The 25197-nt window shown below is 33.6% G+C and overlaps 1 protein-coding gene across 1 annotated transcript in view; it reads right to left on the reverse strand.

The window, feature by feature from the left end:
• Positions 1-25197, reverse strand: part of Ser (protein serrate) — a 154741-nt gene that overhangs the window by 5105 nt on the left and 124439 nt on the right. Inside the window, exons 8-20 of the mRNA XM_074138491.1 lie at positions 13373-13486; positions 10746-10952; positions 8488-8615; positions 7622-7772; positions 7384-7530; positions 6115-6228; positions 5093-5320; positions 4883-4988; positions 3474-3712; positions 2351-2532; positions 1127-1453; positions 633-786; positions 320-500 (exon numbers count right to left, since the gene is read on the reverse strand). Of these exons, the coding sequence (XP_073994592.1) occupies positions 320-500; positions 633-786; positions 1127-1453; positions 2351-2532; positions 3474-3712; positions 4883-4988; positions 5093-5320; positions 6115-6228; positions 7384-7530; positions 7622-7772; positions 8488-8615; positions 10746-10952; positions 13373-13486 (2278 nt within the window). The remainder of the gene's footprint in view (positions 1-319; positions 501-632; positions 787-1126; positions 1454-2350; positions 2533-3473; positions 3713-4882; positions 4989-5092; positions 5321-6114; positions 6229-7383; positions 7531-7621; positions 7773-8487; positions 8616-10745; positions 10953-13372; positions 13487-25197) is intronic.

Consider the following 25197-nt stretch of genomic DNA (forward strand, 5'->3'; position numbering starts at 1 on the left):
TCTTGAGGTAATTAGACTTTTTTATTGGGTTTTGGACTGGGGACCCTCTAGTTGAGCAAGTTCTGTGCCAAAGTTGCAACTTAAGTTCCTCTTTTTACCCAACAGAGTTGATCATTCATATTTTGTCATCTGGGATAATGCATAACGAAAATAATTTCCTCGTGGTTGCCAATTACAAGTCAACGCACAAAATCACTGCATCAGAGGACACCCTCTAAGCATTTCTCCAGCAAGAAATTCAAGGAGCTGTCCTTTCAATCATTTCGGAAAGTTGCGATCGATAATTATCACGGAATTAAGCGATAATGTGCTAACTAACCTCCGTAAATTCTCTTCATTTTGAAGATTATTCGACTTCTCTTCATCGTAGTTTGATATAGGTGGGATGGTTGGACTGACAGAATGTCTACCCCGTTTCCAGATGAACGCCCCAACAACACTACCACCAGCAAGGGCCAGCAGACAGAGGCAGAGTGTCACCCAAACTTCACTGCCCCCTCCTGAAATAAAATCAAAAGTTGAATTTAATTTATGAATACAAATCACGGCGGATACTCCAAATGTTGAGTGCCATCTTATAACCACATAGTATACTGAGGTGCATAAGATGGGCAAATATGATCACGTTATACCTTGTCTCTGTTGAGATGCTATGGATGTATCTACTTTAACGTCTGTCACACAGTTAAGTACAGAATCTCTATTATTTTGCCGATGATGTGTCACTAATTCTGCCAGAACACGGGCTGCTTCCTGTATCCCATCGCCTTCTTTTTCACTGGACCACTGAAATGACGAATCAACCAGTTGTTTTGTTAAAAATGTCAAAAAGCCTTTTCAGGAACATTTATTGATTACTTTATTATTTTTTATATTTAATGCGCGTAAACATTTTAGATTATTGGTGCCCGGAGCTTTTTTTCAGTGTACTGCCGGCCTATGGTCAGTGTTTTATCGTTATGGACAACACTGTCCATCACCGGGCACTGAGCTCCTAGGTCCAGCTGCTGGATTCGAACCCGGGATCACCGCGTTGGAATCCAGTGTACGCTAACCACTCAGCTAATCCCCTCACTGAGTTATATCAATTATTAATTACATTTTGATTAAGAACAAATCAACATACCAAAGATACTTTGACGGTGCCATTGCGCGTGGACACAATATCACAAAGTATAATCACATGATGATGTCGAGCGTGAGTTGTGGCCAACAGAGCACGCAATTCTCGGCAAACTGTTTCTGTAGAAACTGCTGGCTTAAGATTAGCCATAGCTATTGAAAGTGTAAGCACTGCACAGGAATCAGACAGCACTGGATTATTTGGCCAGCAAGTCTGAGGTGCCGGTAACAGAGCTGGACCTACTATATTATCTTGTACGAGCGTACGACAAGTACCCCAGCCTTCACATCCTCGAGAAAGACAGCGTTCTCGAACCCATGGAACGCATACCTAAAAACATTAGAATTTATCAACCTTAGCAAACATAAAAAGATCTTGGATTAAAATGTTAAAAACATTATACAATAAAGATAAAATTGTAATATTCTCGAAAACCTGAAGTCTCAAAATATACATTTGCCTTTTTCCAAGGGGTTAATAACTGGGAGTCATAGGAACGTATATTAAAAAGATAATTGAGTATAAAAATGCCTAGTTTGTTTGGCGATCAATATATCAAGAAAAATAAATAAATAAATAGTAAACTATGAATTCTCCTAGAATCAAATTTAATATTGCGAACGCTTCTGCTGGGCAGTGTAGATGTCTCTCAAATTACGAATGGTTTCATAGAATGTTTTATAAACTCCTCATTTAATGCCCACTATCATCTTTCTCACAATCTGTATTATTAATGTCATAGCAACATAAAGAATAATCTCCGAGCTAACGTAATATATTTCCTACTTTTTAAAAAGTAAAATTATAGTTTTTAGCCTAATTGACAGTGTACTTTGTGACTAGAGGACTAAGTGTATTCGTCAGTATTAATCACTTAGACTGCAACTTTAAAAAATGAAAAAACTAAGTTTAATCGCTTTTTTGATAAATTGAGTTTGAAAAATAAAAAATTACACATTTGTCAAAAGAGAAAATTTCTTAAACATTACTCAAAAATCTCAACACCAAATATCACACAGCAAACATTTAAGTTGTTCTAATCTTACATTTACTTTCACTAGCTGCTCATCTTATTTTTTTGACCGAGTTGACATCGGAGTCATTATTGTTGTTATATGTCATAACTTCATAACAGAATTGCATCTTATACTTAATTTGCTGTTAAAGAACAAGCATATAAAAAATAATAATAAAGACTAGTAAAACATAAAATAAATATTTGCAAACCTGATTATGTTCACAAGGATTTGCTTGTAAAAGACAATTTGAAAGACCGCACCAAACTTTTGTGCATGTTGCAATACTGTTAAGACACTGGCATTGGTTGCAATCGTCCAACCACATGGTGTTGTTACTCATGTACTGCCCTCTCCACTCGCAAACTCCACTCGTCAAAACTACTTCTTCAACTACAACAAATAAATTACGCATTTTAGCTTTTTTTTAAGGTGGTGGAATATAGACCATTAAGCGGCGACACATTTGTCAAACACCTGAAGCTCATGCGTTAAACTGAATTATCTTCTGTAGAATTTTTCTCACAATCAATCAATTTCATACTTGTTTTCAAGCAAACCCGACTCTGGGAGGTGCAAGACTAAATGGTATCCTGGTATTTTATAGTAATTTCTTGCCCCGTCTACATATTTGTCGTATAACAGGTTTAGCCAGAAAATAATCGCTACAGTAAAAAATGTTTATAAACATACTCATGAAGCGAATATAATTGGATATCCCAAAATTATTCGTTAAAGTAATTTTGAGCAAGCATAATTATTATTAAAATAAAATATTAACTAAAATTCAAGCTCTCTTATGTAAGGAGATATATTGTAATTTCAATAAATTATACACTTTATTTTTTTAAATTAAAATTTTGAGCAAAAAACTTACATTTCCCTTCAAAGAAAAAGATTTGTAAATGTTTTATTAAAAGATATAAGTGACTTACAATACCCTGCTTCAAAAGCTAAGACTGAAACCTTTATATATGGCCATAATTTAATTGGCGAAAACCCATCTCTCACTTTAAATGAAATAAAACAGAAAAATACACATGACTTCAGGAATATTTTGCTGATTACTTCATACAATTCATAAAATTTCACTGTATTATGATTTTATAGTAATAACCACTTGCTTAGATTAAATTGTTATTGGAACAGGTTTTAAATTGGAAGAGAAAAGTATTATTTGGATTAAAGAAAGTATGATTTTTATAGAAATGCTTTAGGTTTAAATAAATTAATAAAAAATCACCTAATTTAGTTTTCATTTCACGAGCTTGGGAAATTCTTGTAAGTACCCCAATTGTTTTATGGTAGTGTTATATATGATTTGCATTAATTACCTTGAGTGCAATTAGGTCCAGATCTTCCAGGTGGACATAAGCAGGTGTAGGAAGCGATCTGGTCCACACATGTTGCGCCAGCTCCACAAGGAGCACTGGCGCATTCGTTGATATTTATACGACAATCTGGACCAGCGAAACCATCAGCACAATCGCACAAGAACCAATTAACGCCATCTGTGCATTTACCGCCGTTGTAACATGGAGACGATAAACAGTCGTTTATATCACGTTCACATCTGAAAAAAAATCTTGTGTGAAACGATTGAACAATTTTTTTTAGCAATTATTAAAATTATAATTTACTTATTTAACTACGTCAGTTAAGACTTGAGTAACGAAAATGCAGTCTGGGGATATTGGCGACTGCTATACCTGCGAGTATGTAGTAATATTCAGGACATTTTTTAGATTGCGGTCACACTCTCTCATATTTAATAGATATTTTGTATTTCATTACTACAACAGCGCCATGTAGGGCAGGTCACAGTAATTCAAACATGCTTTAATCTTATTTGACTTATAGATATTTAGGGAATCTTATTTAAACCTTACTTAAAGGCACCATAGAGAACAAAATCAATAAAAGAATACATGATACCAAGTTGGTAAAAAGGTTTAGTTTATGAGAAAACTTCTATTAATAAATCAGGAGGAACTATCTAGTTTACACAGTTTAATTTGGATAGCGAAAGATTAATTAGGCTAAAATATTTTACATTGTTTTGAGAATTAGTGGTTTATTAAATAAAGGTAGAAAAATGTCGGGTGGGACCAATAAACAAGTTAAAAGAATATGTTAAACATAATTTTTTGTTAAAAGTGCAGTATACAAAAGTCCACAGGTATACTGATAATAGTGTTTTAGTAATAAATTAAGGAGACAATAACAATCTCAAAGCCCAGACTGATTTAAAATTTATGTAGGCAATTACGGAATTAAGAAAGACGTGTTGTTTTTGAACTGCAATGTTGTTTAAGAAAAATCAACTTTGCACATTGTGTAATAGCTCTGAGGTTGATGACACATACCAGGTGGTATGTACAATTGTTACAGCGGATAGAATTAGCTGTTAGTCCTACAGATCTATGTTAACCAGTTCTGAATTAATAGGCTACCTGAACGAGCAGAACAGGCAAGCTTTGTATATTTACTATTTAGGAAACATTAAATACATTTTGTTTTTTTAAACTAAGCAATCAAATATTAGAAATATTCATCTTATGTTCTTACTTTTTAATTGATTTTTTAATCATGTAAATAATTGTATTAAATTCATTTGAGAGTTAAACTCTACAGATGAACGATATGTTATTGCAAACAGTATTCTTTCGTTTTTATGGAAATTATTTTAATTTTTTGAAACCTTTGTATCTTTTATTTTGAAACAAATTATTTGATTAAATACCTTCCTCCCTCATATCCTTCCCGACATACACAACGATAGGTTGTTCCAGTATTTACACAAGTTCCTCCATTTTCACAAGGATTTTCCGCACAGGCATTTATCTTGGCTATAAAAAAGAGAGAAAATAATTCGAATTTACCTTCAAGTGCAATTTAAAAATAAATAGATAAATCTACTTATATTAGAAAAAAATAATAGCAGGTACTTTACCAAGATGGCAGACAGAGCCTTGCCATAGAGGTGGACATGTGCATACAAATGTATGTCCTAAATCTTGGCATGTGCCACCATTCTGACATGTAGAATAATCACAATGTCCATGTTTCAGTGAACATTTTTTTCCTTTCCAACCATCTTTACATGAACAAGCAAAATCAGCCACTAAATCCGTACATGTACCGTTGTGTTCACAAGGATTTGAACCGCAATCATTTATATCTAAAAAAATGAACAGTTCTATTATTTTGTAAGATGTTAATAATAATTTAATCAGTAAATTTAAGAGATCAGAATATCTTTTAGACTGCAATCACTCCCTCTTTTATCTTACAACAAAGTTAGAATAATAGAATTTCTTGCAGATCATTTCCTAATATGTAAATAACTCCACTTTTTTGTTTTGTAACTAGAACAAAACAAATGCAACAACATAAGTTCTGAATTTATTTATTTTGAATTTTTAACCAATGTGATTATTTAATTTTTATTTTTTATACTTATCAGTATAATATATGTAGTTGGCTTCTATAGAAAGTTGTTTCATGGTATTAAAAATTTTAAATATAATGGTAAGTAAACAGCATGTAAGCTTTATATATTAAGGAAAATAGAAGACAAAATAAGAAATAGGAAAAAGATTAGTTTGTGATTAGAGCACAGGAATCCAACACAGAGTTCCTGGGCTCGAATCCAGCTGCTGGCCCTTAGATTTTCTCCTTCTATGAGCCTCTTACAACTCACTGTCCGGTCATGTACAGAAAAGTAAAGAAAATGAGATTTATCTTAAACATAACTACTGTAACTTCTGTCATAATTAAAATGTGTTACAATGCTAAACAATGATCCGCGTAAAAATCAAAATGTTACTCCGAAAATTGTCAAAAGGAAACATTTTAGGTGAATTTAAGAAATTAATAAGGTTATTAAAGATTGTCTAATAGTTCTAATTATGGAAACTATATTTAAAAAAAATCCCTACTAACATCATTCACTATAAAATAAAATTTACTCACTTATTTCGCATAAATCACCTTCCCATCCTTCCTGACATATGCACTGGTAGGAATTAACTTTGTCCACACAAGTTCCACCGTTAACACAAGGATTGTGCTTACAATCGTTTATATCTACAAATCAAACAAGAAAAAGCATAATTGTAAAAACTTGATTAAAGAACAGATTACAATTTTGAGAAACCAGACAGAGTATTTGTACACGTAACCATTGTTATCATGGTGTATAGAAATAACCTTGAAGGAAACTCTCATTATTTCAGTGAATACTATATTAAAATCATAATAAAGTTTACAATTATTCAGAAAATACTAAATCATAAATATGTGCCACCTCCCAGCTCGGGTGGTCACAGCTAGAAAAGGAAGGAAGAAGCAAGAAGTCTGTAATGACAACCATAGCCAATCGTCCAAAATAAAAAATATAACTAATTCTCTACTTATATTACTACTTATGTACATTTAATTCAACCCTATCTCTTAATAATCTTCGCACTTCGAGTTTTCTTTAAATTTGAACTTTTGGCAACACATTGCACACTCATTAATATTAGAAGATAAGATTAATCGTACATTACACTTATATAACATAACATTTTAGATGCAGGTCTATCCTCACCTTCCTTCAAAATTTCCATAAACCGGCAAGTGTTACAAATAAAATTATTGATCAAAATGCAATAAATGTACGGAGTTTAAAGAAAAAGAAAGATAGCCATTTTCGAGACAAGCTCAAAAAAAATTCATTCAGCAAAAGGGTAATTTTGGTTGTGAAACATTTTATTTTCGATTTTTCTGAAAGCGCACAAACCAAATATACAATTTAGACTGTTGATAACAGCCTTTATATATATATATATATATATATATAAAACTTTTTGTATTTCACTATCTGGTTAAAACTCAAAATGTCTTTGCAAAAATAACACTGAACATTTTCTGGAAATAGATTTTGTTTTAATTAATTTTTAAAGTCAAAATGCACTTTCTCCGTAAAAAAAAAATGTTACAATAAACGTGGTATGCAGATCTTATAAGTGTGGAATGTGCCTGCTAAGCTTATCGAAATTTTTTGAAATATTCCCTCTTACCAGCAGAAAGAGAAAAACTAATAACCTCATTTTTGGAAAAGTAAAAGGAGTATATATACACAAGAAGAGAGGATTGCAAATTCTTTCAACTTTTTGATAGCATAGTTTTATGTGATGAGTGGTTTATGAACACTGAAAGGCCGTTTAAAATTTAGTTGTACCACTGAATCTAACTTACTTTCTTGGCAGAACTTTCCAGTATAGCCCGGATGGCATGCACATCTAAAACTGCCTCCAGCTAGGCTCACACAGTGCCCGTGTTCGCCACAGACACCTGCTTCAATAGGTTTGCCGGCCACTACTTCCGTACAACTGTCCACACTCACTGTAAATAAAATACCAAATTGACTCAAATAAATTGATACAAATTACTAATTATAAAAAAACATTTTGCACAGATCAATTATGATATATACCTTGACACGGTGGATTTGGACAATTTAACCTAGGTATTGAGCAATTTTTGCCCTTCCAATTTGGCGGACAATGACAGTAATAATCAGATTGAGTCTTGAAACATGATGCACCATTTTCACATGGACTCGGTGTACAATGATCATGGTCAATCTAAAAATATAAACAAAGATCATGTTCTAAAGTCAAATTTTTATCTTATCAAGGCTATTTCCATCATCTTATAAAACCGCCTTTTGGTTTCAAATGAGTGTTTGTTACCTTTTAATGCCATTTAAAAAATAAAAATTAAATAAAATAATAAGAAAGACATGTAAAAAGAGGTTACCAAAATTGAATAATTTTGGTCTTAAACCAGAAAATAAAAAATAACATAAAATACATAATTTTATTTACATTTTTCAGATTTCAGATTTTTGACTTAAAAAAGAAGAATGTTAAGAGGTAGAGAAGAAGTACAGAAAGTGAATGGTATAGTTTGATACAGATAATCATCTGAGTTCTGTTGTGGTTTCTTGGGCATCGAGCTATAAATATGAATCCATATTTGAGAACAATTTCCACAAATATACGCGAAACTTACCAGAAAAATATTGTAACGAAGTAGAAGTCGCACTAACTATTGAGAAATTAGGTACCACATGTTCTTCAATTTATCACTAAGGAGCGCTAGCGGCGGACTCTTTTAGGTGCCCTGAGGCTGACCTAAATTAATTTAGGATATGCTAATAAATATACAAAGTGGGTTAACCGAGCCTAGCGGAAAACATTCTAGGGAATGGATCAATCAAGGAGGTTATTCTGTAGGTCAATGACAGTCAGAAGAGATCTAAGAGTAAAGACATTGATATGATAATAAAAACTTTACCTCACAAAGCTGCCCAGTAAAATCGACTGGACAGATACAACGAAAGGCATTGATGAGATCAACACATTCTCCACCGTTCAAGCAGGGATTACCTTTGCAGTCATCTATATCTGTCCCGCAATCTCGACCTGGAAGGTTAAATACATTTAGTACTAGATAACCTGTAAATAGGGCCTTACTACACAAAAATAATTAATATCACTTATTTTGGTTATCATGGAGCACCAAAAATAATATTTATTCAAATACAAATATTTTGAAAAAAGATGCTTCTGCACCGGAATGTGACAGACAGTCACCGAATGTGAGACCCTCTTTTCCTCAACAGGCAAAGAAATCCACCCTGAGGCTGCTTATCGCATTTCTTCGGGGTGGTGACTTGTAAGCCCTTGGAGGCTCTTTCTTCTTTCATTCTATTGTGATATGAGCAGAAGACCACCTATTTATTTGATAATGCAGAGGGAAACACTTGAGACTGCAAATGCGAGGTGAAAATGGGAAAGTATGTAGATCTTTTAAAAGGTAATCAGAGTTTTTCTCACTTTAGAATCTGCAAAGTGTATTTTTCATTCCGATATTACTTTTTCTAGCGGCTTTATATCTAAGATTCTCTGGCTAAAAGCCATGGAGAAGACTATCATATTCACACTTCCAGATAAATTGGACCAGTAAAGTAAAAGATTAGAATTTAGAAGCACTCGAACTTATTTATGCTCAAAGGGGGTATGATATTGATATTGATAATAATAATAATAATAATAATAATAATAATAATAATAATAATAATAATAATAATAATAAGAGAGAGTCCCCCTCGATGATGATTCAAGAAATGAATGGAAACATTGTGGAACCTGAAGCTCCACCCAACCTTGCTAGTTAAGGTTCTGCGTTTGATGCGCATGGGTTACTAGAACATCTGCCATTCCAATTAGAGAGGAAAGAAGTTCAAAAAGAAACGGACCTTATAGAGGCGCTAAATCCATGCTGTAGTTGCCCCAAAAAATAAATTGATCAAAATAAAATAAGGGAGGAGATTAGTTAGGTTGTTAGCTGTTGGTCACCTTCGGTTTTCTCTTCCTAGGAGCTTCTTAAGGCTCATGTCTGGAGATAAAGGTGTAACTTGAGAACATTACCAGAAGACCGGCAGTGCACTAAAAAAGGCTACGCGCCAATGACCTTAAAAACTGAAAACAAATAATACAAAATAATATAATAACAAGGGGCGGAAAGTTCCCTATCGCAAGTGCAGGAGGGAGCCCCTACTTAAAAATGGCCAAGCTAAGCAAGTGATAAGTGACACCAAGAACTGGGTAGTCGAAGCCCAATTCCCAGATATAATTTGGCTGGACCTTGCAATACTGGAATTTACCTAGGACAGAACCGAACTTGAAACCGTACAATCCTCTGAAGTACACTTTTTTTAAAACTATCTAGTGTTCAAAACTATGAATGAACAAGTGCTCTCATCTTGAAAATGGTAAAGTTTGCGATATATAGTGCTGAACTACAATGGCAAGTTAAAAATGGTTCAAAGATTCTACGATCATTTTGTTCTACGAGCATTACTGCCATTTTCTGTCGATTCGTTGACTATAAATTTTAATTATGAATAGAGCAGGGGTTCTCAACCTTATGCCCGCGAGCGCATACAGTACCGCTATTTGCATGCGCCCACACCAGTCTTTAAATATTATAAACAAATATAAAAATAAAATTAAAGAAAATAAAAAGTTACGCTTAATTGCATAAATGATCACTTTGTTATGATATCATGATTAGGATAACATCGGCGGCTCGATTTTATTAATGATTCGAGTTTAAAAAAAAAATCGATTTGAAAGAAATCAATTAGCAATGTGAGACACTTGCACAATCTGTTAAAATTGATTGTTTACGATTGGGATTACCATCTAAAACACCCGTCATCTAACACAAGAAATGAGCGTCAAAGATCGCATTAATCCGACTTTTATAATAAATTCTATCATTTTATAGTAAAAATACGTTACAAAATTTATGTAATATAATTGGACAAGATACTTTTTTTTTCATATATTTTTCCTTCAAATCCGTTTACACCGCCACAATGTTATCTCAAATACGCCATTGATACAAAAAAAGGTTGAGAACCCCTGGAATAGAGGATGTTCTTGGCAAATGTCCGTCCTTCTCACTATTACTGAAAAGTAATAGTAATAATAAAAATAAAAATTCAACTTTTAATTAGAAAATCAAAGATAATTAAAAGGAATTACCTGTAAAGCCAGCTGGGCAAGCGCAATGGTAATTATTAACTAGATCTATACAAGTAGCGCCGTTCTTACATTGTCCCACACAGTCATCGATATTAGCTGTACAATTCTTACCAGACCATCCATTGTGGCATTTACATCTGTAATCGCCGGCCAGATTCTGACACGAGTCCGCGTTTATACAGACATCCCACAAACATTCGTCCACATCTAGAATTTAATAAAACATTTTTTCTTTTATTAATTAAACGTGGAACCTATACGCAATGGCTTAAAAAGCAGGAGTTTAATAGAAGTTGGGAGCTTCTCATGAGTCTTTTTGGAATCAAATCTACCATGATAGTAATTCACATACTACAAAACTCGACTCAGAACTATACGGACGAACGGAATGTAAAATTGAATCAATCAAACCTCCAATATAAGGCCCATAAAAATCCTTAGCCGATTAGTCAATGCACCCCTATAATGTTTCCAACCGCACACTTTATCACGACCTCAATGTTCAAACTGTCGCTCAATTAATCCATTCCTGTTTCCAAAATTGCAATATTAATCTACCAGGATCATCCTAACCCTCTAGCCCAGGGGTTGGCAAGCGCGGCTCTTTTATCCAAATTGTGTGGCTCTTAGCTTGTCCAAAATCCAATGTATATTTTAATTTTATTGAAACAAATGAAAATTTCATTTATTAAAGTAAAGATATTTTTTAAAAAAGAATTTTAAATGTGATAGGTTAGAAATTGAATAGAATTATATTAAAATAAAGTATGTAATTTTACAGGGTGTTCATTTTAAGACGGCTCATGCATTTCATGCTTAAACAGTTGGTCTGAGCAAAAAATGGTAGAGGAAAAATTTGTGGTCCGTCACCTCTAGTTTCAGAATATGTGACTTGATTTTAGATTCCTGCCCGCATACGCGGCTGACGCGCGACCAAAAGTGAGGGTTCGCAGTTGACCCCCATTTTCATATACAGTTTTAAAGAGTATAAAAAGTTATGAAAGAAACCGGAAACCGCAATTCGATATCTTCAAAATTAAAGGTGCTAGACCATTTCAAAATCTGGTATTTATTAATCATATTTCAATTTTTTAACTTGTTATCAAAGAGAAAGAAGAGCACGCGATAGGTCATTTTTATGTATTTTTTCATCCCCTTTCTACTGAAAATATTGCCAAGGCAGCAAAGCTGGTATTTTTCTTAATATCGGGAAATAAGTCGTTTTCCAAGTAATTTTTCTAAGAAAATTCAAATGTTAAGAGCTTTAGATATTCTCAAGCATACACAAAATGGCTAAAAATTAATTTTACATCTGTTACGAACAAGAAGGTTTAATAATTATTTGGTAATTTTGGGAGCGTTGCGTTTAATTACCAAAAAAATTGGAAACCTCCTGCCACATATTTAAGTGATCAATTTCTTTCATGTAAAGGATCAAACTTATTCCTCAATTGATCAAATAATGCACTTTACTCAACTTGTGAAGCGTGTACTGTGCCTTCAAAGGTGCCTCCTCTAACTTGCAAGCAGGAATCTAAAACACGTCACATATTCTGAAACTAGAGATGACAGGCAACAAATTTTTCCTCTACCATTTTTTGCTCAGATTAACTGTTTAAGCATAAAATGCATTTGAGCCGTCTTAAAATGAACACCCTCTATAAGACTGCCGCCTTTTCATTCAAACTGAATGATATTGAATATCATCAAATAATAATTTGTGAATACAAATGATCTACAGAGTTATTTACACTATCATCCTTGCGGCTCTTGGTAAGATTTATTAAAATTATTTAAGGAGAAATGGCTCTCTACTTAAAATAGGTTGCGGACCCCTGCTCTAGCCTAATCTCTCGGTACACCAATCTACCCCGAGAGTCCACCATTACGCGATCTCTGAACATCCACTTCTAGGGAAATATTGTACATAGTTTTTACAGATGCAAAATATCTAAACAGTGTAAATTTTAACTTAAAATAAACAATGCGACAAGAAGTAAAATGCGGTTGATTGCATTTTATTATATGTATGACGTTTATATCGATAGAATGAAAACTTTAACATTTAAATAAATCAAAAATAACTCTCGGACATCTAAAATATTTTTAAATTTTCTGGTAAAATCCATGGATTACTTTTAGGGGAAATGAGGTTTCAAGAATTTGGATAGAAGAATTAAAACACTATATAATTGTATTTATAAAACGAAAATTATTCTTTTTTACCTCGAAACTTGGCCAGCGATTTCCTCGTACAAGTTTTGCTATATCTGGATTCAAAGTCTGAGATCGTACTTCTTTTTGTCTTTTAAAACCATTCTGAAATTCCACTTAGAGTGGCAGACATATCGCTTCTAAACGTCGCCGAAATTGAGTCAACGCGTTTTATACATGTCCGCAGGCCTTCAGGTAAGGCACTGGGGCCACGTGTATACTTGTCTTCAGTTATCGAGGGAGGTACGGTAGTGCCTCGATTTCCCCTAAGCGCTATTTTCTTCATAACAATTTTTGCTTTTGTATTTTATTTTAGAATAAAGTGGGCCACAAAAAATTACCTCGAGGGCCGCCAGAGTTTGACACCAATCCTCGATAGGTCTAAATTCAGTTATAAAAATTGAATAACCTACCATATTGACAAACAGCACCTTCCCATCCAGGTGGACATTCACATCTGAATCCATTGACTAAGTCGATGCAGGTGGCACTATTCTGACAGGGAGCAGAACTGCATTCGTCTACATCTGGAACAAATGTAATCCATCCACTCAGTTGCAAGTATTAATTAAAACAATAGAATAACGAGCATTATCCTAATTCATGAAGCATACTTACATTAACAGTAACATTAACAATATCCATACCTCTTCTCTATAAAAACTCCGCAAATCTATCTATTGTACATATATACATATCTATCGCTAGCCTTTGTTTTATCAATTTCATTTCCCTTTTCACACTGTGTACTTACATATCCATTGGTAATCAAAACAACATCCATACATAATCTTAAAACATATCATCTCACCATCCTCACTCATTTATGTTTACTACATTTATGTTTTAAAAGAAATAAAAAAAATTGTAGATTAATAGCACTCATGACAATTGAAGTTAAAAAAAAAGACACCAAAAATAACGCACAGTACGCTGGCGTGAACAATCATAGTTTAGAAAGGAAGCAGTCACCATATTGTACTATACTGCGCATGCGTGCTAAAAATAAATGACGAATTACAAAACAAAAATACCAAAAAAAAAAAAAGGCACAGCACATTGGCGGGAACTAGATTAAAAAAGGAAACAGTAACTGTACTGTATTGAGCAAACAATCCAAATAAATAGGCCATAGCTCCGGCCGCTATTCTGCGGATTAATCTTCTATTTTATTTATTTTTGTTTAAAGAATTTCGATCAAGTCAAGCAATTTTCTTGAAACTCAGAATTTTAATAATAACAATAGTAATAATAATAATAGTAATAATAATAATAACAATAATAACAATAATAATAATAATAATAGTCCTTACTTAAACTTTCATACAAAACAAAACAAAGATAAATTCTTAATTTTTTTCAGACATATCTTCTCATTGGTATGACTAATACATTTAGCCATGACAGTCTGAGAGTTGTCTTATTGCATTATTGCTGTATATTTACACATTTTTTTTTTCAAAAATCGATAATTATTATTTACGATTCATTAATTATAATTAAACTTCTGCACCAGAAAATTATCTATAATTCCATGCTGACTTAGTATACTTCAACAGACTGTCCCAGTTCTTTGCATTCTGATTCACTGTAAGTTAAAGAAGTTTTATATACTACGTATTTCAACCAAAATTCTTTTAAAATAAGGCATGAGGCAATAATATTGGAATACACCTTCTTCTTTGTTGCACAGTGAACATAATACGACCTGATTTGTAAAACTATATTTATTAAGATACAACAACTTGCCTCTTATTTTAGATAGCCATCTAAATCTAAATTATAGATAAAAGAGTTGCCCTCTTTCTAATTCTTTATACACTTTGTACTGTTTACTGATTTTAACCTGTAACTATCCACAATATTTTGTTTCAATGTATTGTACGAGATGTTTTAAATTTTTTACTGATTACATTTACTACAAATATCCTGCACTTCCTTGTTCCAAATTACTTGTACGATTTTTATTTATGAGTACAGCCAGGCCAGAATACAGTTTGCAATACAAGATAAATATTGAATAAGTTGTAAATAAGTACGACACACAGTAATGTCCAAAATGTCCTGCTCTAGTTTAGTGGTCTGACTTTCTTTATATTTTTTTTTTGCAAAGAAGCTATAAGTAGACATTTTGGAGCGAGATAACGGAAATGGTACAAAATCTTGTATTGTTGGTTTATGAAAGGTGACCAGAGTTATTATATGCTCCACCCACTTTTTTTTTTTCTTAAGCGGCGGGAAATTTCGAAAAAATAAAAAATACGTATTTAATCATTTTTAGTCTTGTTTATTTTTAGTGATTGACCCATTTTTTTAAACTCCAATATCTCGAGATACAGCATCCAACTTTTTTTTTTTCAAATGAAACATTATATTTTTTTTGCATATTTTTATAGTACTTGAGCTCCTAAAAAAAACAATTTTTTTTTTTGTAATCGGTTAGGTTTTTCAAAAGTTATGGTAATTTAAAATATGAAAAACAAATTTCAGTTTAATGTCAAAATTACCTTATTTTTTTTTTAAAGAAGCTGTTCAAACTGGGCACTATCCACGGATAGGCAAGCCAAAGCTCTGGACTCCCACGCTCTGTTTGTAGCAGCACTTATGGTGGCGAAGTCAAGACCTAGGCAGGCTAAAGTTATTCGACGTTCAGGTTGTTTTTTTCTATAAACGTTTGGTGTGGAGTTTTAGGAAATCGAACTAATCGGCCCATACTTCTACAGAGAGAACTTAACTGGTGAAAGGTATCTAACTTTTTTTTAAAAGACATTTTGCCACTTCTGCTTGTAGATGTTCCTCTACAACGTCGGCTAGATATGTATTTTCAACAAGATGGGCTGCCCGGCACATAATGCGAGAGTTGTTCGATGTTACCTGGACAGAAATTTCCATGAAAAGTGCTTAGGAACTCATTGTCAGATCCAATGGTCACCTTGATCTCCGGACTTAACCCCAATAGACTATTTTTCATTTGGAAAAAAGTTGGATGCTGTATCTCGGGATATCGGGGTTTAAAAAAAAATGGGTTAATCACTGAAAATAAACTAGACTAAAAATGATTAAATACGTGTTTTCTATTTTTTTTCGAAATTTCCCGCCGTTTAAAAAAAAAGAAAGTGATTGGAGCATATAACTCTGGTATAATAAACCAGGGCGCATAATGCCTGAATACAATTTATCTTCAAGTCAGCAGTTTCTACCAAACCTGATAGGTGTTGATTAATATTGGCCAAATCGTATAATAAAACCTTCCGCATTCAATTTTGGACTTTCTGTTTAAGAATAAGTACAGCTGTTTCAACCGAGATGCCAACTTGCTGTCAACATGTTGAAGACAGGAGTGTTGTCAGTCTAAAAGCATCTTAAGATATCTCGACTTTCGCTTTTCTTGGCACATTCGAGGAACTGATCTCTGTTGAAGTTCTTTTTTTAGCGTAAAGAGCTTTGCCTCACATTCACTTCAGGATTTCACCAACACATGTAATTCACACTAATATTATATAGGTGGTAATACTGTTTAATTCAGTGAAATGAATACACATCAAACCAAATCTCTGTTACGGTGCGTCGTTCGACGTGTATACTCGTTGTGAAAAATATAAAATTGTCATTAACTATAAAAAACTCTAAATTTTAATAAAATACAATAAGAATATTATTATGGTGGGATGTTTCCTTTATCTTACCAATAGAACTGCTAAGTATTTTATACGGAGTGGTTGGTGGGAGTCAACCAAATGATAAGTGGTTGGTACATGTTTGGTCTCCGCATTAGAGATTGGGGAATTACCTCACACAAATAGAAGCTCTCAACCCTTGTGCAATGCCGTTTTTACCTTAGATAGAGAGATTCAGATCTCAGTACGAGCATGATTTCATTTTGCACAGAATTCAAAGCTCTTTTCTTCCTTGTAAAAGCTCTTGTGTCCCTCTAGTTAACTAGAGCAATGCATAAGTGAAGCGGTGCAAGATTTTGAAAGAGCACAGAATGCTCTGGTAATCTCAAGCCTCCAGAAATGGCAGAAAAAAAAGTTGCTTGCAGTGACTATTATGACTATTGTAAACTTTTGGTTGTTTTGCCCTGCGTTCGACGTGTATAAACACGTCATTGTCTGATTTTAATGCCGCACACTGTGGGGAGTTTTTTTTTTTTTAAAAAAAAAACTAAATTCTACGCTTAACTGGTTTTAAGTTCAGCTAATGTAGTTAAATTTTTAAGACTGAAAAACTCTACCATTTTAAGCCACATATCTTTACTTCACTGATTGTTCGGCTTATCTTCTTTGCTCGGTTAAAAAAAATGGTAGCAAACACGATTAACATGTGTGCTTAAGTTTTGCTAGAACTGAACAATTTTTTTTTTTTTTTTTTTTTTGGCGCTTCAACAGCTGAGGTTATTAGCGCCCGGAGCTTTTTCCAGTGCACTGCCGGCCTCCGGACAGTGTTCTCTCGTTACAGACAACACTGTCCATCACCGGACAGTGAGCTGTAAGAAGCTCCTAGGAAGAGAAAATCTAAGGGTCAGCTGCTGGATTCGAACCCGGGAACTCCGCGTGGGAGTCCAGTATGCTAACCTCACAGCTAATCCCTTCCCTTGAACAAATTATTAACCATTAAGCCGGAATTCATGGAAAGCTATTGTATATAGCAGCGTTTTCCAAAGTGTGGGTCGCAGAAAAATTTAGCTGGGTCGTGGCAAAAATTGTAAAAACAAAAAATTCTATAAAATTTTGCTCTAAATTTAATATTTTTCGAAACTTTTTCAAGTACTGTAGGTGGCAAACGATTCGTACATGCGCCATAAACTCACGTGTATCAAAACATCAAATTAACATCATTAAGTCCTAATTTGAAATTACTATGTGATGAAAAACAACATCATTCTTCGCACTAAAGTCAAAATATGTAAAACAAAATTTACTTTATTTACTTTAAGTTTTAAATGAAGGTAATAGATTGTCTTTAATTACTTATGTTTTTGTTATATAATTATTTTGCAATTTTTGTGTATGAAATAAACAAACAAATAACTTGAATTTTGATTTTTATTAAAAAATAAAATTTGTTTTGTAAATAAATGTTTTTTTTATAAGGTGGGGCGCGAAAAAACTTAAAATCTCGTACCGGGCCGCGGTCAAAAAAGTTTGGGAAACGCTGGTATATAGCAAAAGCTAAGGGATTTGCAGTAACTGATCTTAGAATGAAGACTTAGGTACAAATGTTTTGGAATGATAGCATTAAAAGGAAAAAAGTTTTACAGTATTTATTTATTTATTCGAGTAAGCAACATAGTTTACCTGTGAGTGCAATCCGACATTTTTGTTTTTTTGTTTTTTAAATGCGACAACCAGTTTTACGTATGTGTGGAATTTCCGAATCAAAATTAATTAGGAATTTTCGATGAAATTGGACTATCCATTTTAAACAACTTCCTTTATTAAATAACTTTTTTTGTTTTTTTACGCGGTGATCCCAGGTTTTTCTTGTCAGTAAGTTTCAGATAATTGGCTTGGTAATAACATTGGTAATTAAGTGGATCGTTGCGTCTTATACCTGCTTCTAAACCCTCTAAAGAGCAAGTGTTGCAATCTATCGAAACATTTTCTTACTACATACTTAATTCGTACCAATATTATGCATGTTTTTTTTTTTTAACCGTACACGACACTGAAATGACACCATAGGGGAAAGCCAATCCCCTATCACATTGCTCAAGAATTGCCCTTAAACCAATTTTAGTTACAAATTAAAAAAAAAAAAAATTATTAAAGTTAGTTACATACGAGGGTCGTTTGAAAAGTCCGTGCAAAGTCAGAGAGATAGCACTACTGGCGCGTATCGAGGTTATGTTTAGTTAGTAGCATCTCTTGGAAGAACACACACCAAGTTTCAGCCAGATCGGTCTATTTCTTTGTGTTTGGCATTCGTTTGAATCGAGGAAGTCAAGTGATTTTCAAAAAATGGACGAAAAAGAATTTCGTGTGTTGATTAAACACTACTTTATGAAAGGCAAAACGTCTCAGGAGACTAAAGAGAAGCTTGATAAACATTATGGTGACTCTGCACCTTCGATTAGAACAGTTTATAAGTGGTTTCAAAATTTTCGGAGTGGCCATATGGGCACAAGTGACGCTGAACGTTCTGGACGCCCTGTTGAGGTTACTACTCCAGAAATCATTGATAAAATCCATGATATGGTGATGGATGACAGAAGAGTGAAGGTGCGTGAGATTGCTAGTGCTGTGGGAATCTCGAATGAACGGGTACATAATATTTTGCATCAACATTTGGACATGACAAAGCTATCCGCAAGATGGGTGCCGCGATTGCTCACGCTTAACCAAAAATGAAATCGTGTGAAGTGTTGCAAGGACGGTTTGCAGCTGTTCCAGAAGAATCCGCAGGACTTTAAGCGTCGTTTCGTCACTGTGGATGAAACATGGATACATCACTACACTCCTGAGACCAAAGAACAATCTAAACAATGGGTTACCAAGGGGGAATCTGCGCCAAAAAAGGCGAAGACCGTTCCTTCGGCCGGAAAGATTATGGCGACTGTCTTTTGGGATCCGCAAGGAATAATCCTCATCGACTATCTGGAAAAGGGTAAAACTATTACAGGTGCATATTATTCATCGTTATTGGACCGTTTGAAAACCGAGCTGCAAGAAAAACGCCCACGATTGGCCCACAAAAAAGTCCTTTTCCATCACAACAACGCACCAGCTCACACCTCAGCAGTTGTGGTCGCAAAATTAATGGAAATAGGGTTCCAACTCGTTTCACATCCCCCCCTATTCTCCAGACTTGGCTCCCTCGGACTACTATTTCTTCCCCAATATGAAGAAATGGCTGGCGGGAAAAAGATTTTATTCAAACGAGGAGGTGATTGCAGAAACGAATGGCTATTTTTCAGACTTGGACAAATCCTATTATTCGGAAGGGATCAACAAACTAGAGCAGCGTTGGACGAAGTGTATAAGTCTAAAAGGAGACTATGTTGAAAAATTAAAAAGGTTTACCCCAAAAAATTAAGTAGTTTTTATTTTTGCACGGACTTTTCAAACGACCCTCGTATTTATGTAAGTGTAATGATTTTTGCTCAACACACCCTATACAAGAGGTAGGAGCGTACGTTACACAAAAATACAACATTAGAGAGAGATTCTTCACTTTCTTCCCAATTAATTTCAATTTCAGGGAAATTTCTTGAAAATTTTGTACTAAATAAAAGTGGTGATAGCTCGATCCCGCAACAATATCTCCTTACACACGTTTATTTACTCAACTTAGGACAATTAATAAATATACATTTTCATTAAAATTAAAAAATAGCACTTACAGAATAGATTTAAACAGTAATTGCCTTTTATATGGCAATGTTCTAAAAGAATATTTGTACCATATATTCATGGTTTTTTCTGCATATTTTAGCATCCGTGAAAAGTATAAGCACAGGGCTTATATTGGAAGATGCAGCGTCGGCATGGTGGATGGAATATTTCACCGGAACGCCTGTACACCTCCACTATCGTCTTAGCTTTTGGAACACGCCTATCAGGAAAACATCTAGCTTACTCTCGCCTAGATTTATAATATCGCGGTATTCAATATTCGAATATGTTGGCATGGCGATAGTAAAACGACAACTAAATATCTATCGAAAATGTAGACTGTCTTTTCTTCTTGTTGTACTCATTCATTTATAAACCGTATTAGGATAAAACAAGTCAGTTTTTAATTTGGGGATTAGAGTGATTAATAAGTTATCGGCTTATTCATTAGCTCTTCACAACCTGTTGATTCAAAAAGTTTATTGTGTAGTTCAAGAAAATCTGTGTTTTATTCAAATATTTAGCATATTTTTTTAATTAACTAAAGAATAGCACACAGATCTAAACTCGTTAAACGAAAATCCTTTCTTTCGAAATTGGTACCTAACACTCATTTAACCTCATACACCATTTTCATCTTTTTATTTTATATCATTATATAAATTTAATTTTTTTGAATATAGTTCTTAAATTAATTAATTATTAAATTACACGTTTGAAAAAAATGGTTCTGTATTTGTTTCTGATCAATTCCTTTCATAATAACGACGCTGTTTTGACGCCAATTTTTTTTGCAATTAATAAGAAATCTCTGCATCAATTTTTTAAAAATAACCCACTATTCATGGTATACTTTACGAAAGGTGTTTGTATATAAATATTTTTTCATGAGTAGTGCACGTTTTAAACTTATATAATATTTTTGAGAAAAATAAAGTCAAAGTTTTGGGAAAAAACTTGTTATTTCTTATGTTTGGGCCACAAAGTGAAATACTTGATATTATTATTTTGAAATATAAATTAGATTATTTAAAAGGAAATTTAACCTTCTTTCTAATGAGCTGATTGAAATTGCTGCAGCTATAATAGTTTGAGAAATATAGGCAACTGTTTGCTAAAAAGTAGTAGTACCTTGAAAAAACATAAAATTAAAAATATCTATAAAATGCCCCGAATCGCCTCCCGAAGTAACGGTAGTCTTATGCTGAACACCCTGTATGTAATTTTTTGTCCTGTTACTCAATGAGAAATACCCAAGTAGAACAAATAGAAAACCTATTCTATCCTAAATGAATACATGTATAAGGTATCTTTATTTAGATGGGAACTGTAATAAACAGGAAAGAACTAGTAAAGAGTGTTTGGTTGGAGGTAGTTTGACTGCTAGCGTGATGCACAGCTCCAACTGGATATTGCTGGCCTAGAGGAGTTTTTTACAGGTTGAAAAATGCCGCAGGCTAAGATATTGTACGCCTTAAGGTGGAATAAAAAAAAAAAAAAAGAAGACGAAGAAATTAGAAAAAGAAGAAAAGTAAGAGAGAAGACAAGGCTGGGTGCGGTGGTGTGGAGGGGGTAGAGTTAGAGGAGTGTCTCGTCACGACGTGCACGGAGATGATAGCACAGCGGGACTCGCAGTGCCGGTTATTTTACCGTGCTTCAAATTAATTGGATTCCTGAAGCCGGGTCAGGGCGCGCTACCTGGCCTCACACCGGCTCTATCATCATCTTATTTACTAACCAAAACTTTCATGTATACACAACACACACATACACACCACTACCACACACAAACAATCCCTTAAACTTACAAAAAAAAAATCCTTCATTAAATTTATGCGTGATTAATCATACTAACAGAAAAACTAAATCTGGCATGAATACTTACATGACTTTCACATAATTAAATTGACTGGAAATTTAGAATTTGACTAAAACGTTTATAACTCCTAAAATGTTTGTTATACTTCGTAATAAGTTGAAAGATAAAACAAAAACTGGTACGTATACTCATATCACTTGGTTGGTCTAGTGGTCAAGAGCTTGGATTTGTGAGTAGAAGATCACCAGATCGAATCCCGCGTATGACAACTTTTTATTTGTTAGAAAAAAATTGTTTATTGTAAAGTATGAGCTTCCATTCCCCGGACCACGACACCTAATTGGTGTTTCATATTTCGTATTGAATAGTACTTTCTTCTTACCAATACCATAGAGCTTGTAATTAGACAGCTAATTCAAATATAACTTTACAGAGAAAGCTACACCCAACTCCTAACCTATTACCCTTCCGGAAAACTGCTCTAAAACGAATTTTTCTAGAAAAAATGGTGAAAATAAAAACTTCTAAATCTATTTATAATTTATAAGTAATGTTTATAGAAAATTCTAGAAGTTATTTACGTAAAAATACCCAAAATATTGAAAAATCTATTCCTTAAGTGGCTCATTAAGGTTAACCGATTTATTTTAATATTTTGAAGTTAACGTTCGATTTTTATTATTTTTTTATGTTATAAATCTGCGTATATATAAAATTAGTAAGGCGCCACGGTAGCCGAGCGGTTAGAGGCGAGACCTGCGAAGCTAATATGTATTGTGGTACTGGGTTCGATTTTCGGTCTTTAGGCCTTGGATTTTATTTAATTGTTAATAAAAGAATAAGTTTGCTAGTCACCTCCGTCCACGACACCTAATTGGTAGTTGGGCGTTAAGCCTGCCTGATAAAATAGGCGATTACTTTACTTTACTTTTTTTTATATAAAATTAGTAAAAGTTTAAGGAAAATCTTTGAAGCCATTTTATAGAAATTAAATCAAAATAACTGTAAAAACGGTTTAATACTTTAGTAAAGTGGTACTTTGAGTAGGGTGCGCGCACAATATAATACGTAATAGGTTTCACTTTTAAGGAACCCTGGTAATATAAAGAAATTATTTTACATAAATAATGTTAACAATTAGAGAATAAAAGCAATTGGAAATGATTAGATAACTGTGAACGTAATACTGAGCACACACTAGCTAGATGAACTGAATTACAGATGGGTTTATTTAATAAAACAAGGGTACAGAGTATCACTGTTTGTTGTTTAGATTTTTGTTGAGCAATTATAAACAAAGCACTCATTTTAAGTTGTTTAATAAATTCACTTATCACCTAACGAATATTCCTTTCTAGTTCTCTGATGCTTTACCAGTAAATACCTGAGGAATTTTATATGTACTGTTCTTCGTTAACATTGGGCGCATTCAGCAGACAAGAGCGCTACGCAACTATCCGCTGAATAGCGCACTTTTAGCATGGCTCTCACAACATGTTGTGGCAGCGGACGCCATCTTATGGAGCGGAAATTTTCTATGCTACTTCGACGGAGCGGTGGTGATCGCTACTAGCAAAGTACGTGTATTTAAAAAAACAATTTTGAAATTTTTCCAATTTTTTTGGTAATTAAACGCAACTCTCCCAAAATTACCAAATAATTATTAAACCTTCTTGTTTGTAACAGATGTAAAATTATTTTTTAGTCATTCCGTGTATGCTTGAGAACATCTAAAGCTCTTAACATTTGATTTTTTTTAGAAAAATCACTCGGAAAACGACTTATTTCCCGATATTAAGAAAAATACTAGCTTTACTGCCTTGGCAATATTTTCAGTAGAAAGGGGATGAAAAAATACATAAAAATGACCTATCGCGTGCTCTTCTTTCTCTTTGATAACAAGTTAAAAAATTGAAATTTGATTAATAAATACCAGATTTTGAAATGGCCTAGCACCTTTAATTTTGAAGATATCGAATTGCGGTTTCCGGTTTCTTTCATAACTCTTTATACTCTTTAAAACTGTGAACATGAAAATGGGGGTCAACTGCGAACCCTCACTTTTAGTCGCGCGTCAGGAATCTAAAATCAAGTCACATATTCTGAAACTAGAATGTAACGGACAACAAATTTTCCTCTACCATTTTTTGCTCAGACCAACCATTTAAGAATGAAATGCATTTGAGCCGTCTTAAAATGAACAACCTGTATAATTACGTACTTTATTTTAATATAATTCTATTCAATTTCTAACCTATCACATTTAAAATTCTTTATTCTTAATTTAAAAGACGAGTTGTTTTTTATTTGACCGATTCCCCGCCAATATTAATTCGAAAAAAGGTTATGTTTAGGTTATATTAGTAGCAGAGCGTTCAGAGAAATAAAGCGCTCCCTTTGGGAGCTATCTGGTAGCGCTCTTGTCTGCTGAATGCGCCCATTATATCACAAATATAAGCTGATACTAATTGCTTCCCGCCTAAATTGTCCTAAGAATGGCGAAGTGCCTATAATGGTACTTGTCACCATCAAAAGTGTTCTGTTACCACTCTCGAGTACTCCATTATTGCGAGGCTTATAGAAAACTGTGAAACCTTACTTAATTGACTCCATTTTTGGATAAATTTTCTGTCTTATTTCCCAACAGTTATACCAAAGATTTACTGCAAACGATGTGCTAGCATACGAGGCATTACTAAATAGTCCACTAAAATTGGGCATGAACTCTTTCTAATAGATTGTTAGCAGGCTCTAAATCAAATTTAAAGCAATAAATATTTTCTTGGCCATCTTTCGTCGTACGCAAATAAATTTTACTCCATTCTGGTTTTTAACTGGAAAAACTACCCCATTCTTTTCATTCAAATTTCTCAATAATTATGATTAGTTTTTGAAGATTTGAAGACTGATTTAAATATAAGTCTTTAAACTAAAATGTATTCGAAGTTACCTCTGCAACATGAATGCAGTTATTACCTCTTGTAAGGGATGCGAGAAAGAAAATAGTTAGTGCCAACGTCACTAGTAGTGTCTGCTAGAAGCAGAGCAGTATTTATTTAGGTTGTTGCGGGGGAACCCGGAGGTT

Source organism: Rhodnius prolixus, unplaced genomic scaffold (assembly GCF_049639745.1).
Source record: "Rhodnius prolixus isolate KJV_2025 unplaced genomic scaffold, Rpr scaffold_11, whole genome shotgun sequence".
In the NCBI taxonomy this organism is placed as follows: Eukaryota; Metazoa; Arthropoda; class Insecta; order Hemiptera; family Reduviidae; genus Rhodnius; species Rhodnius prolixus.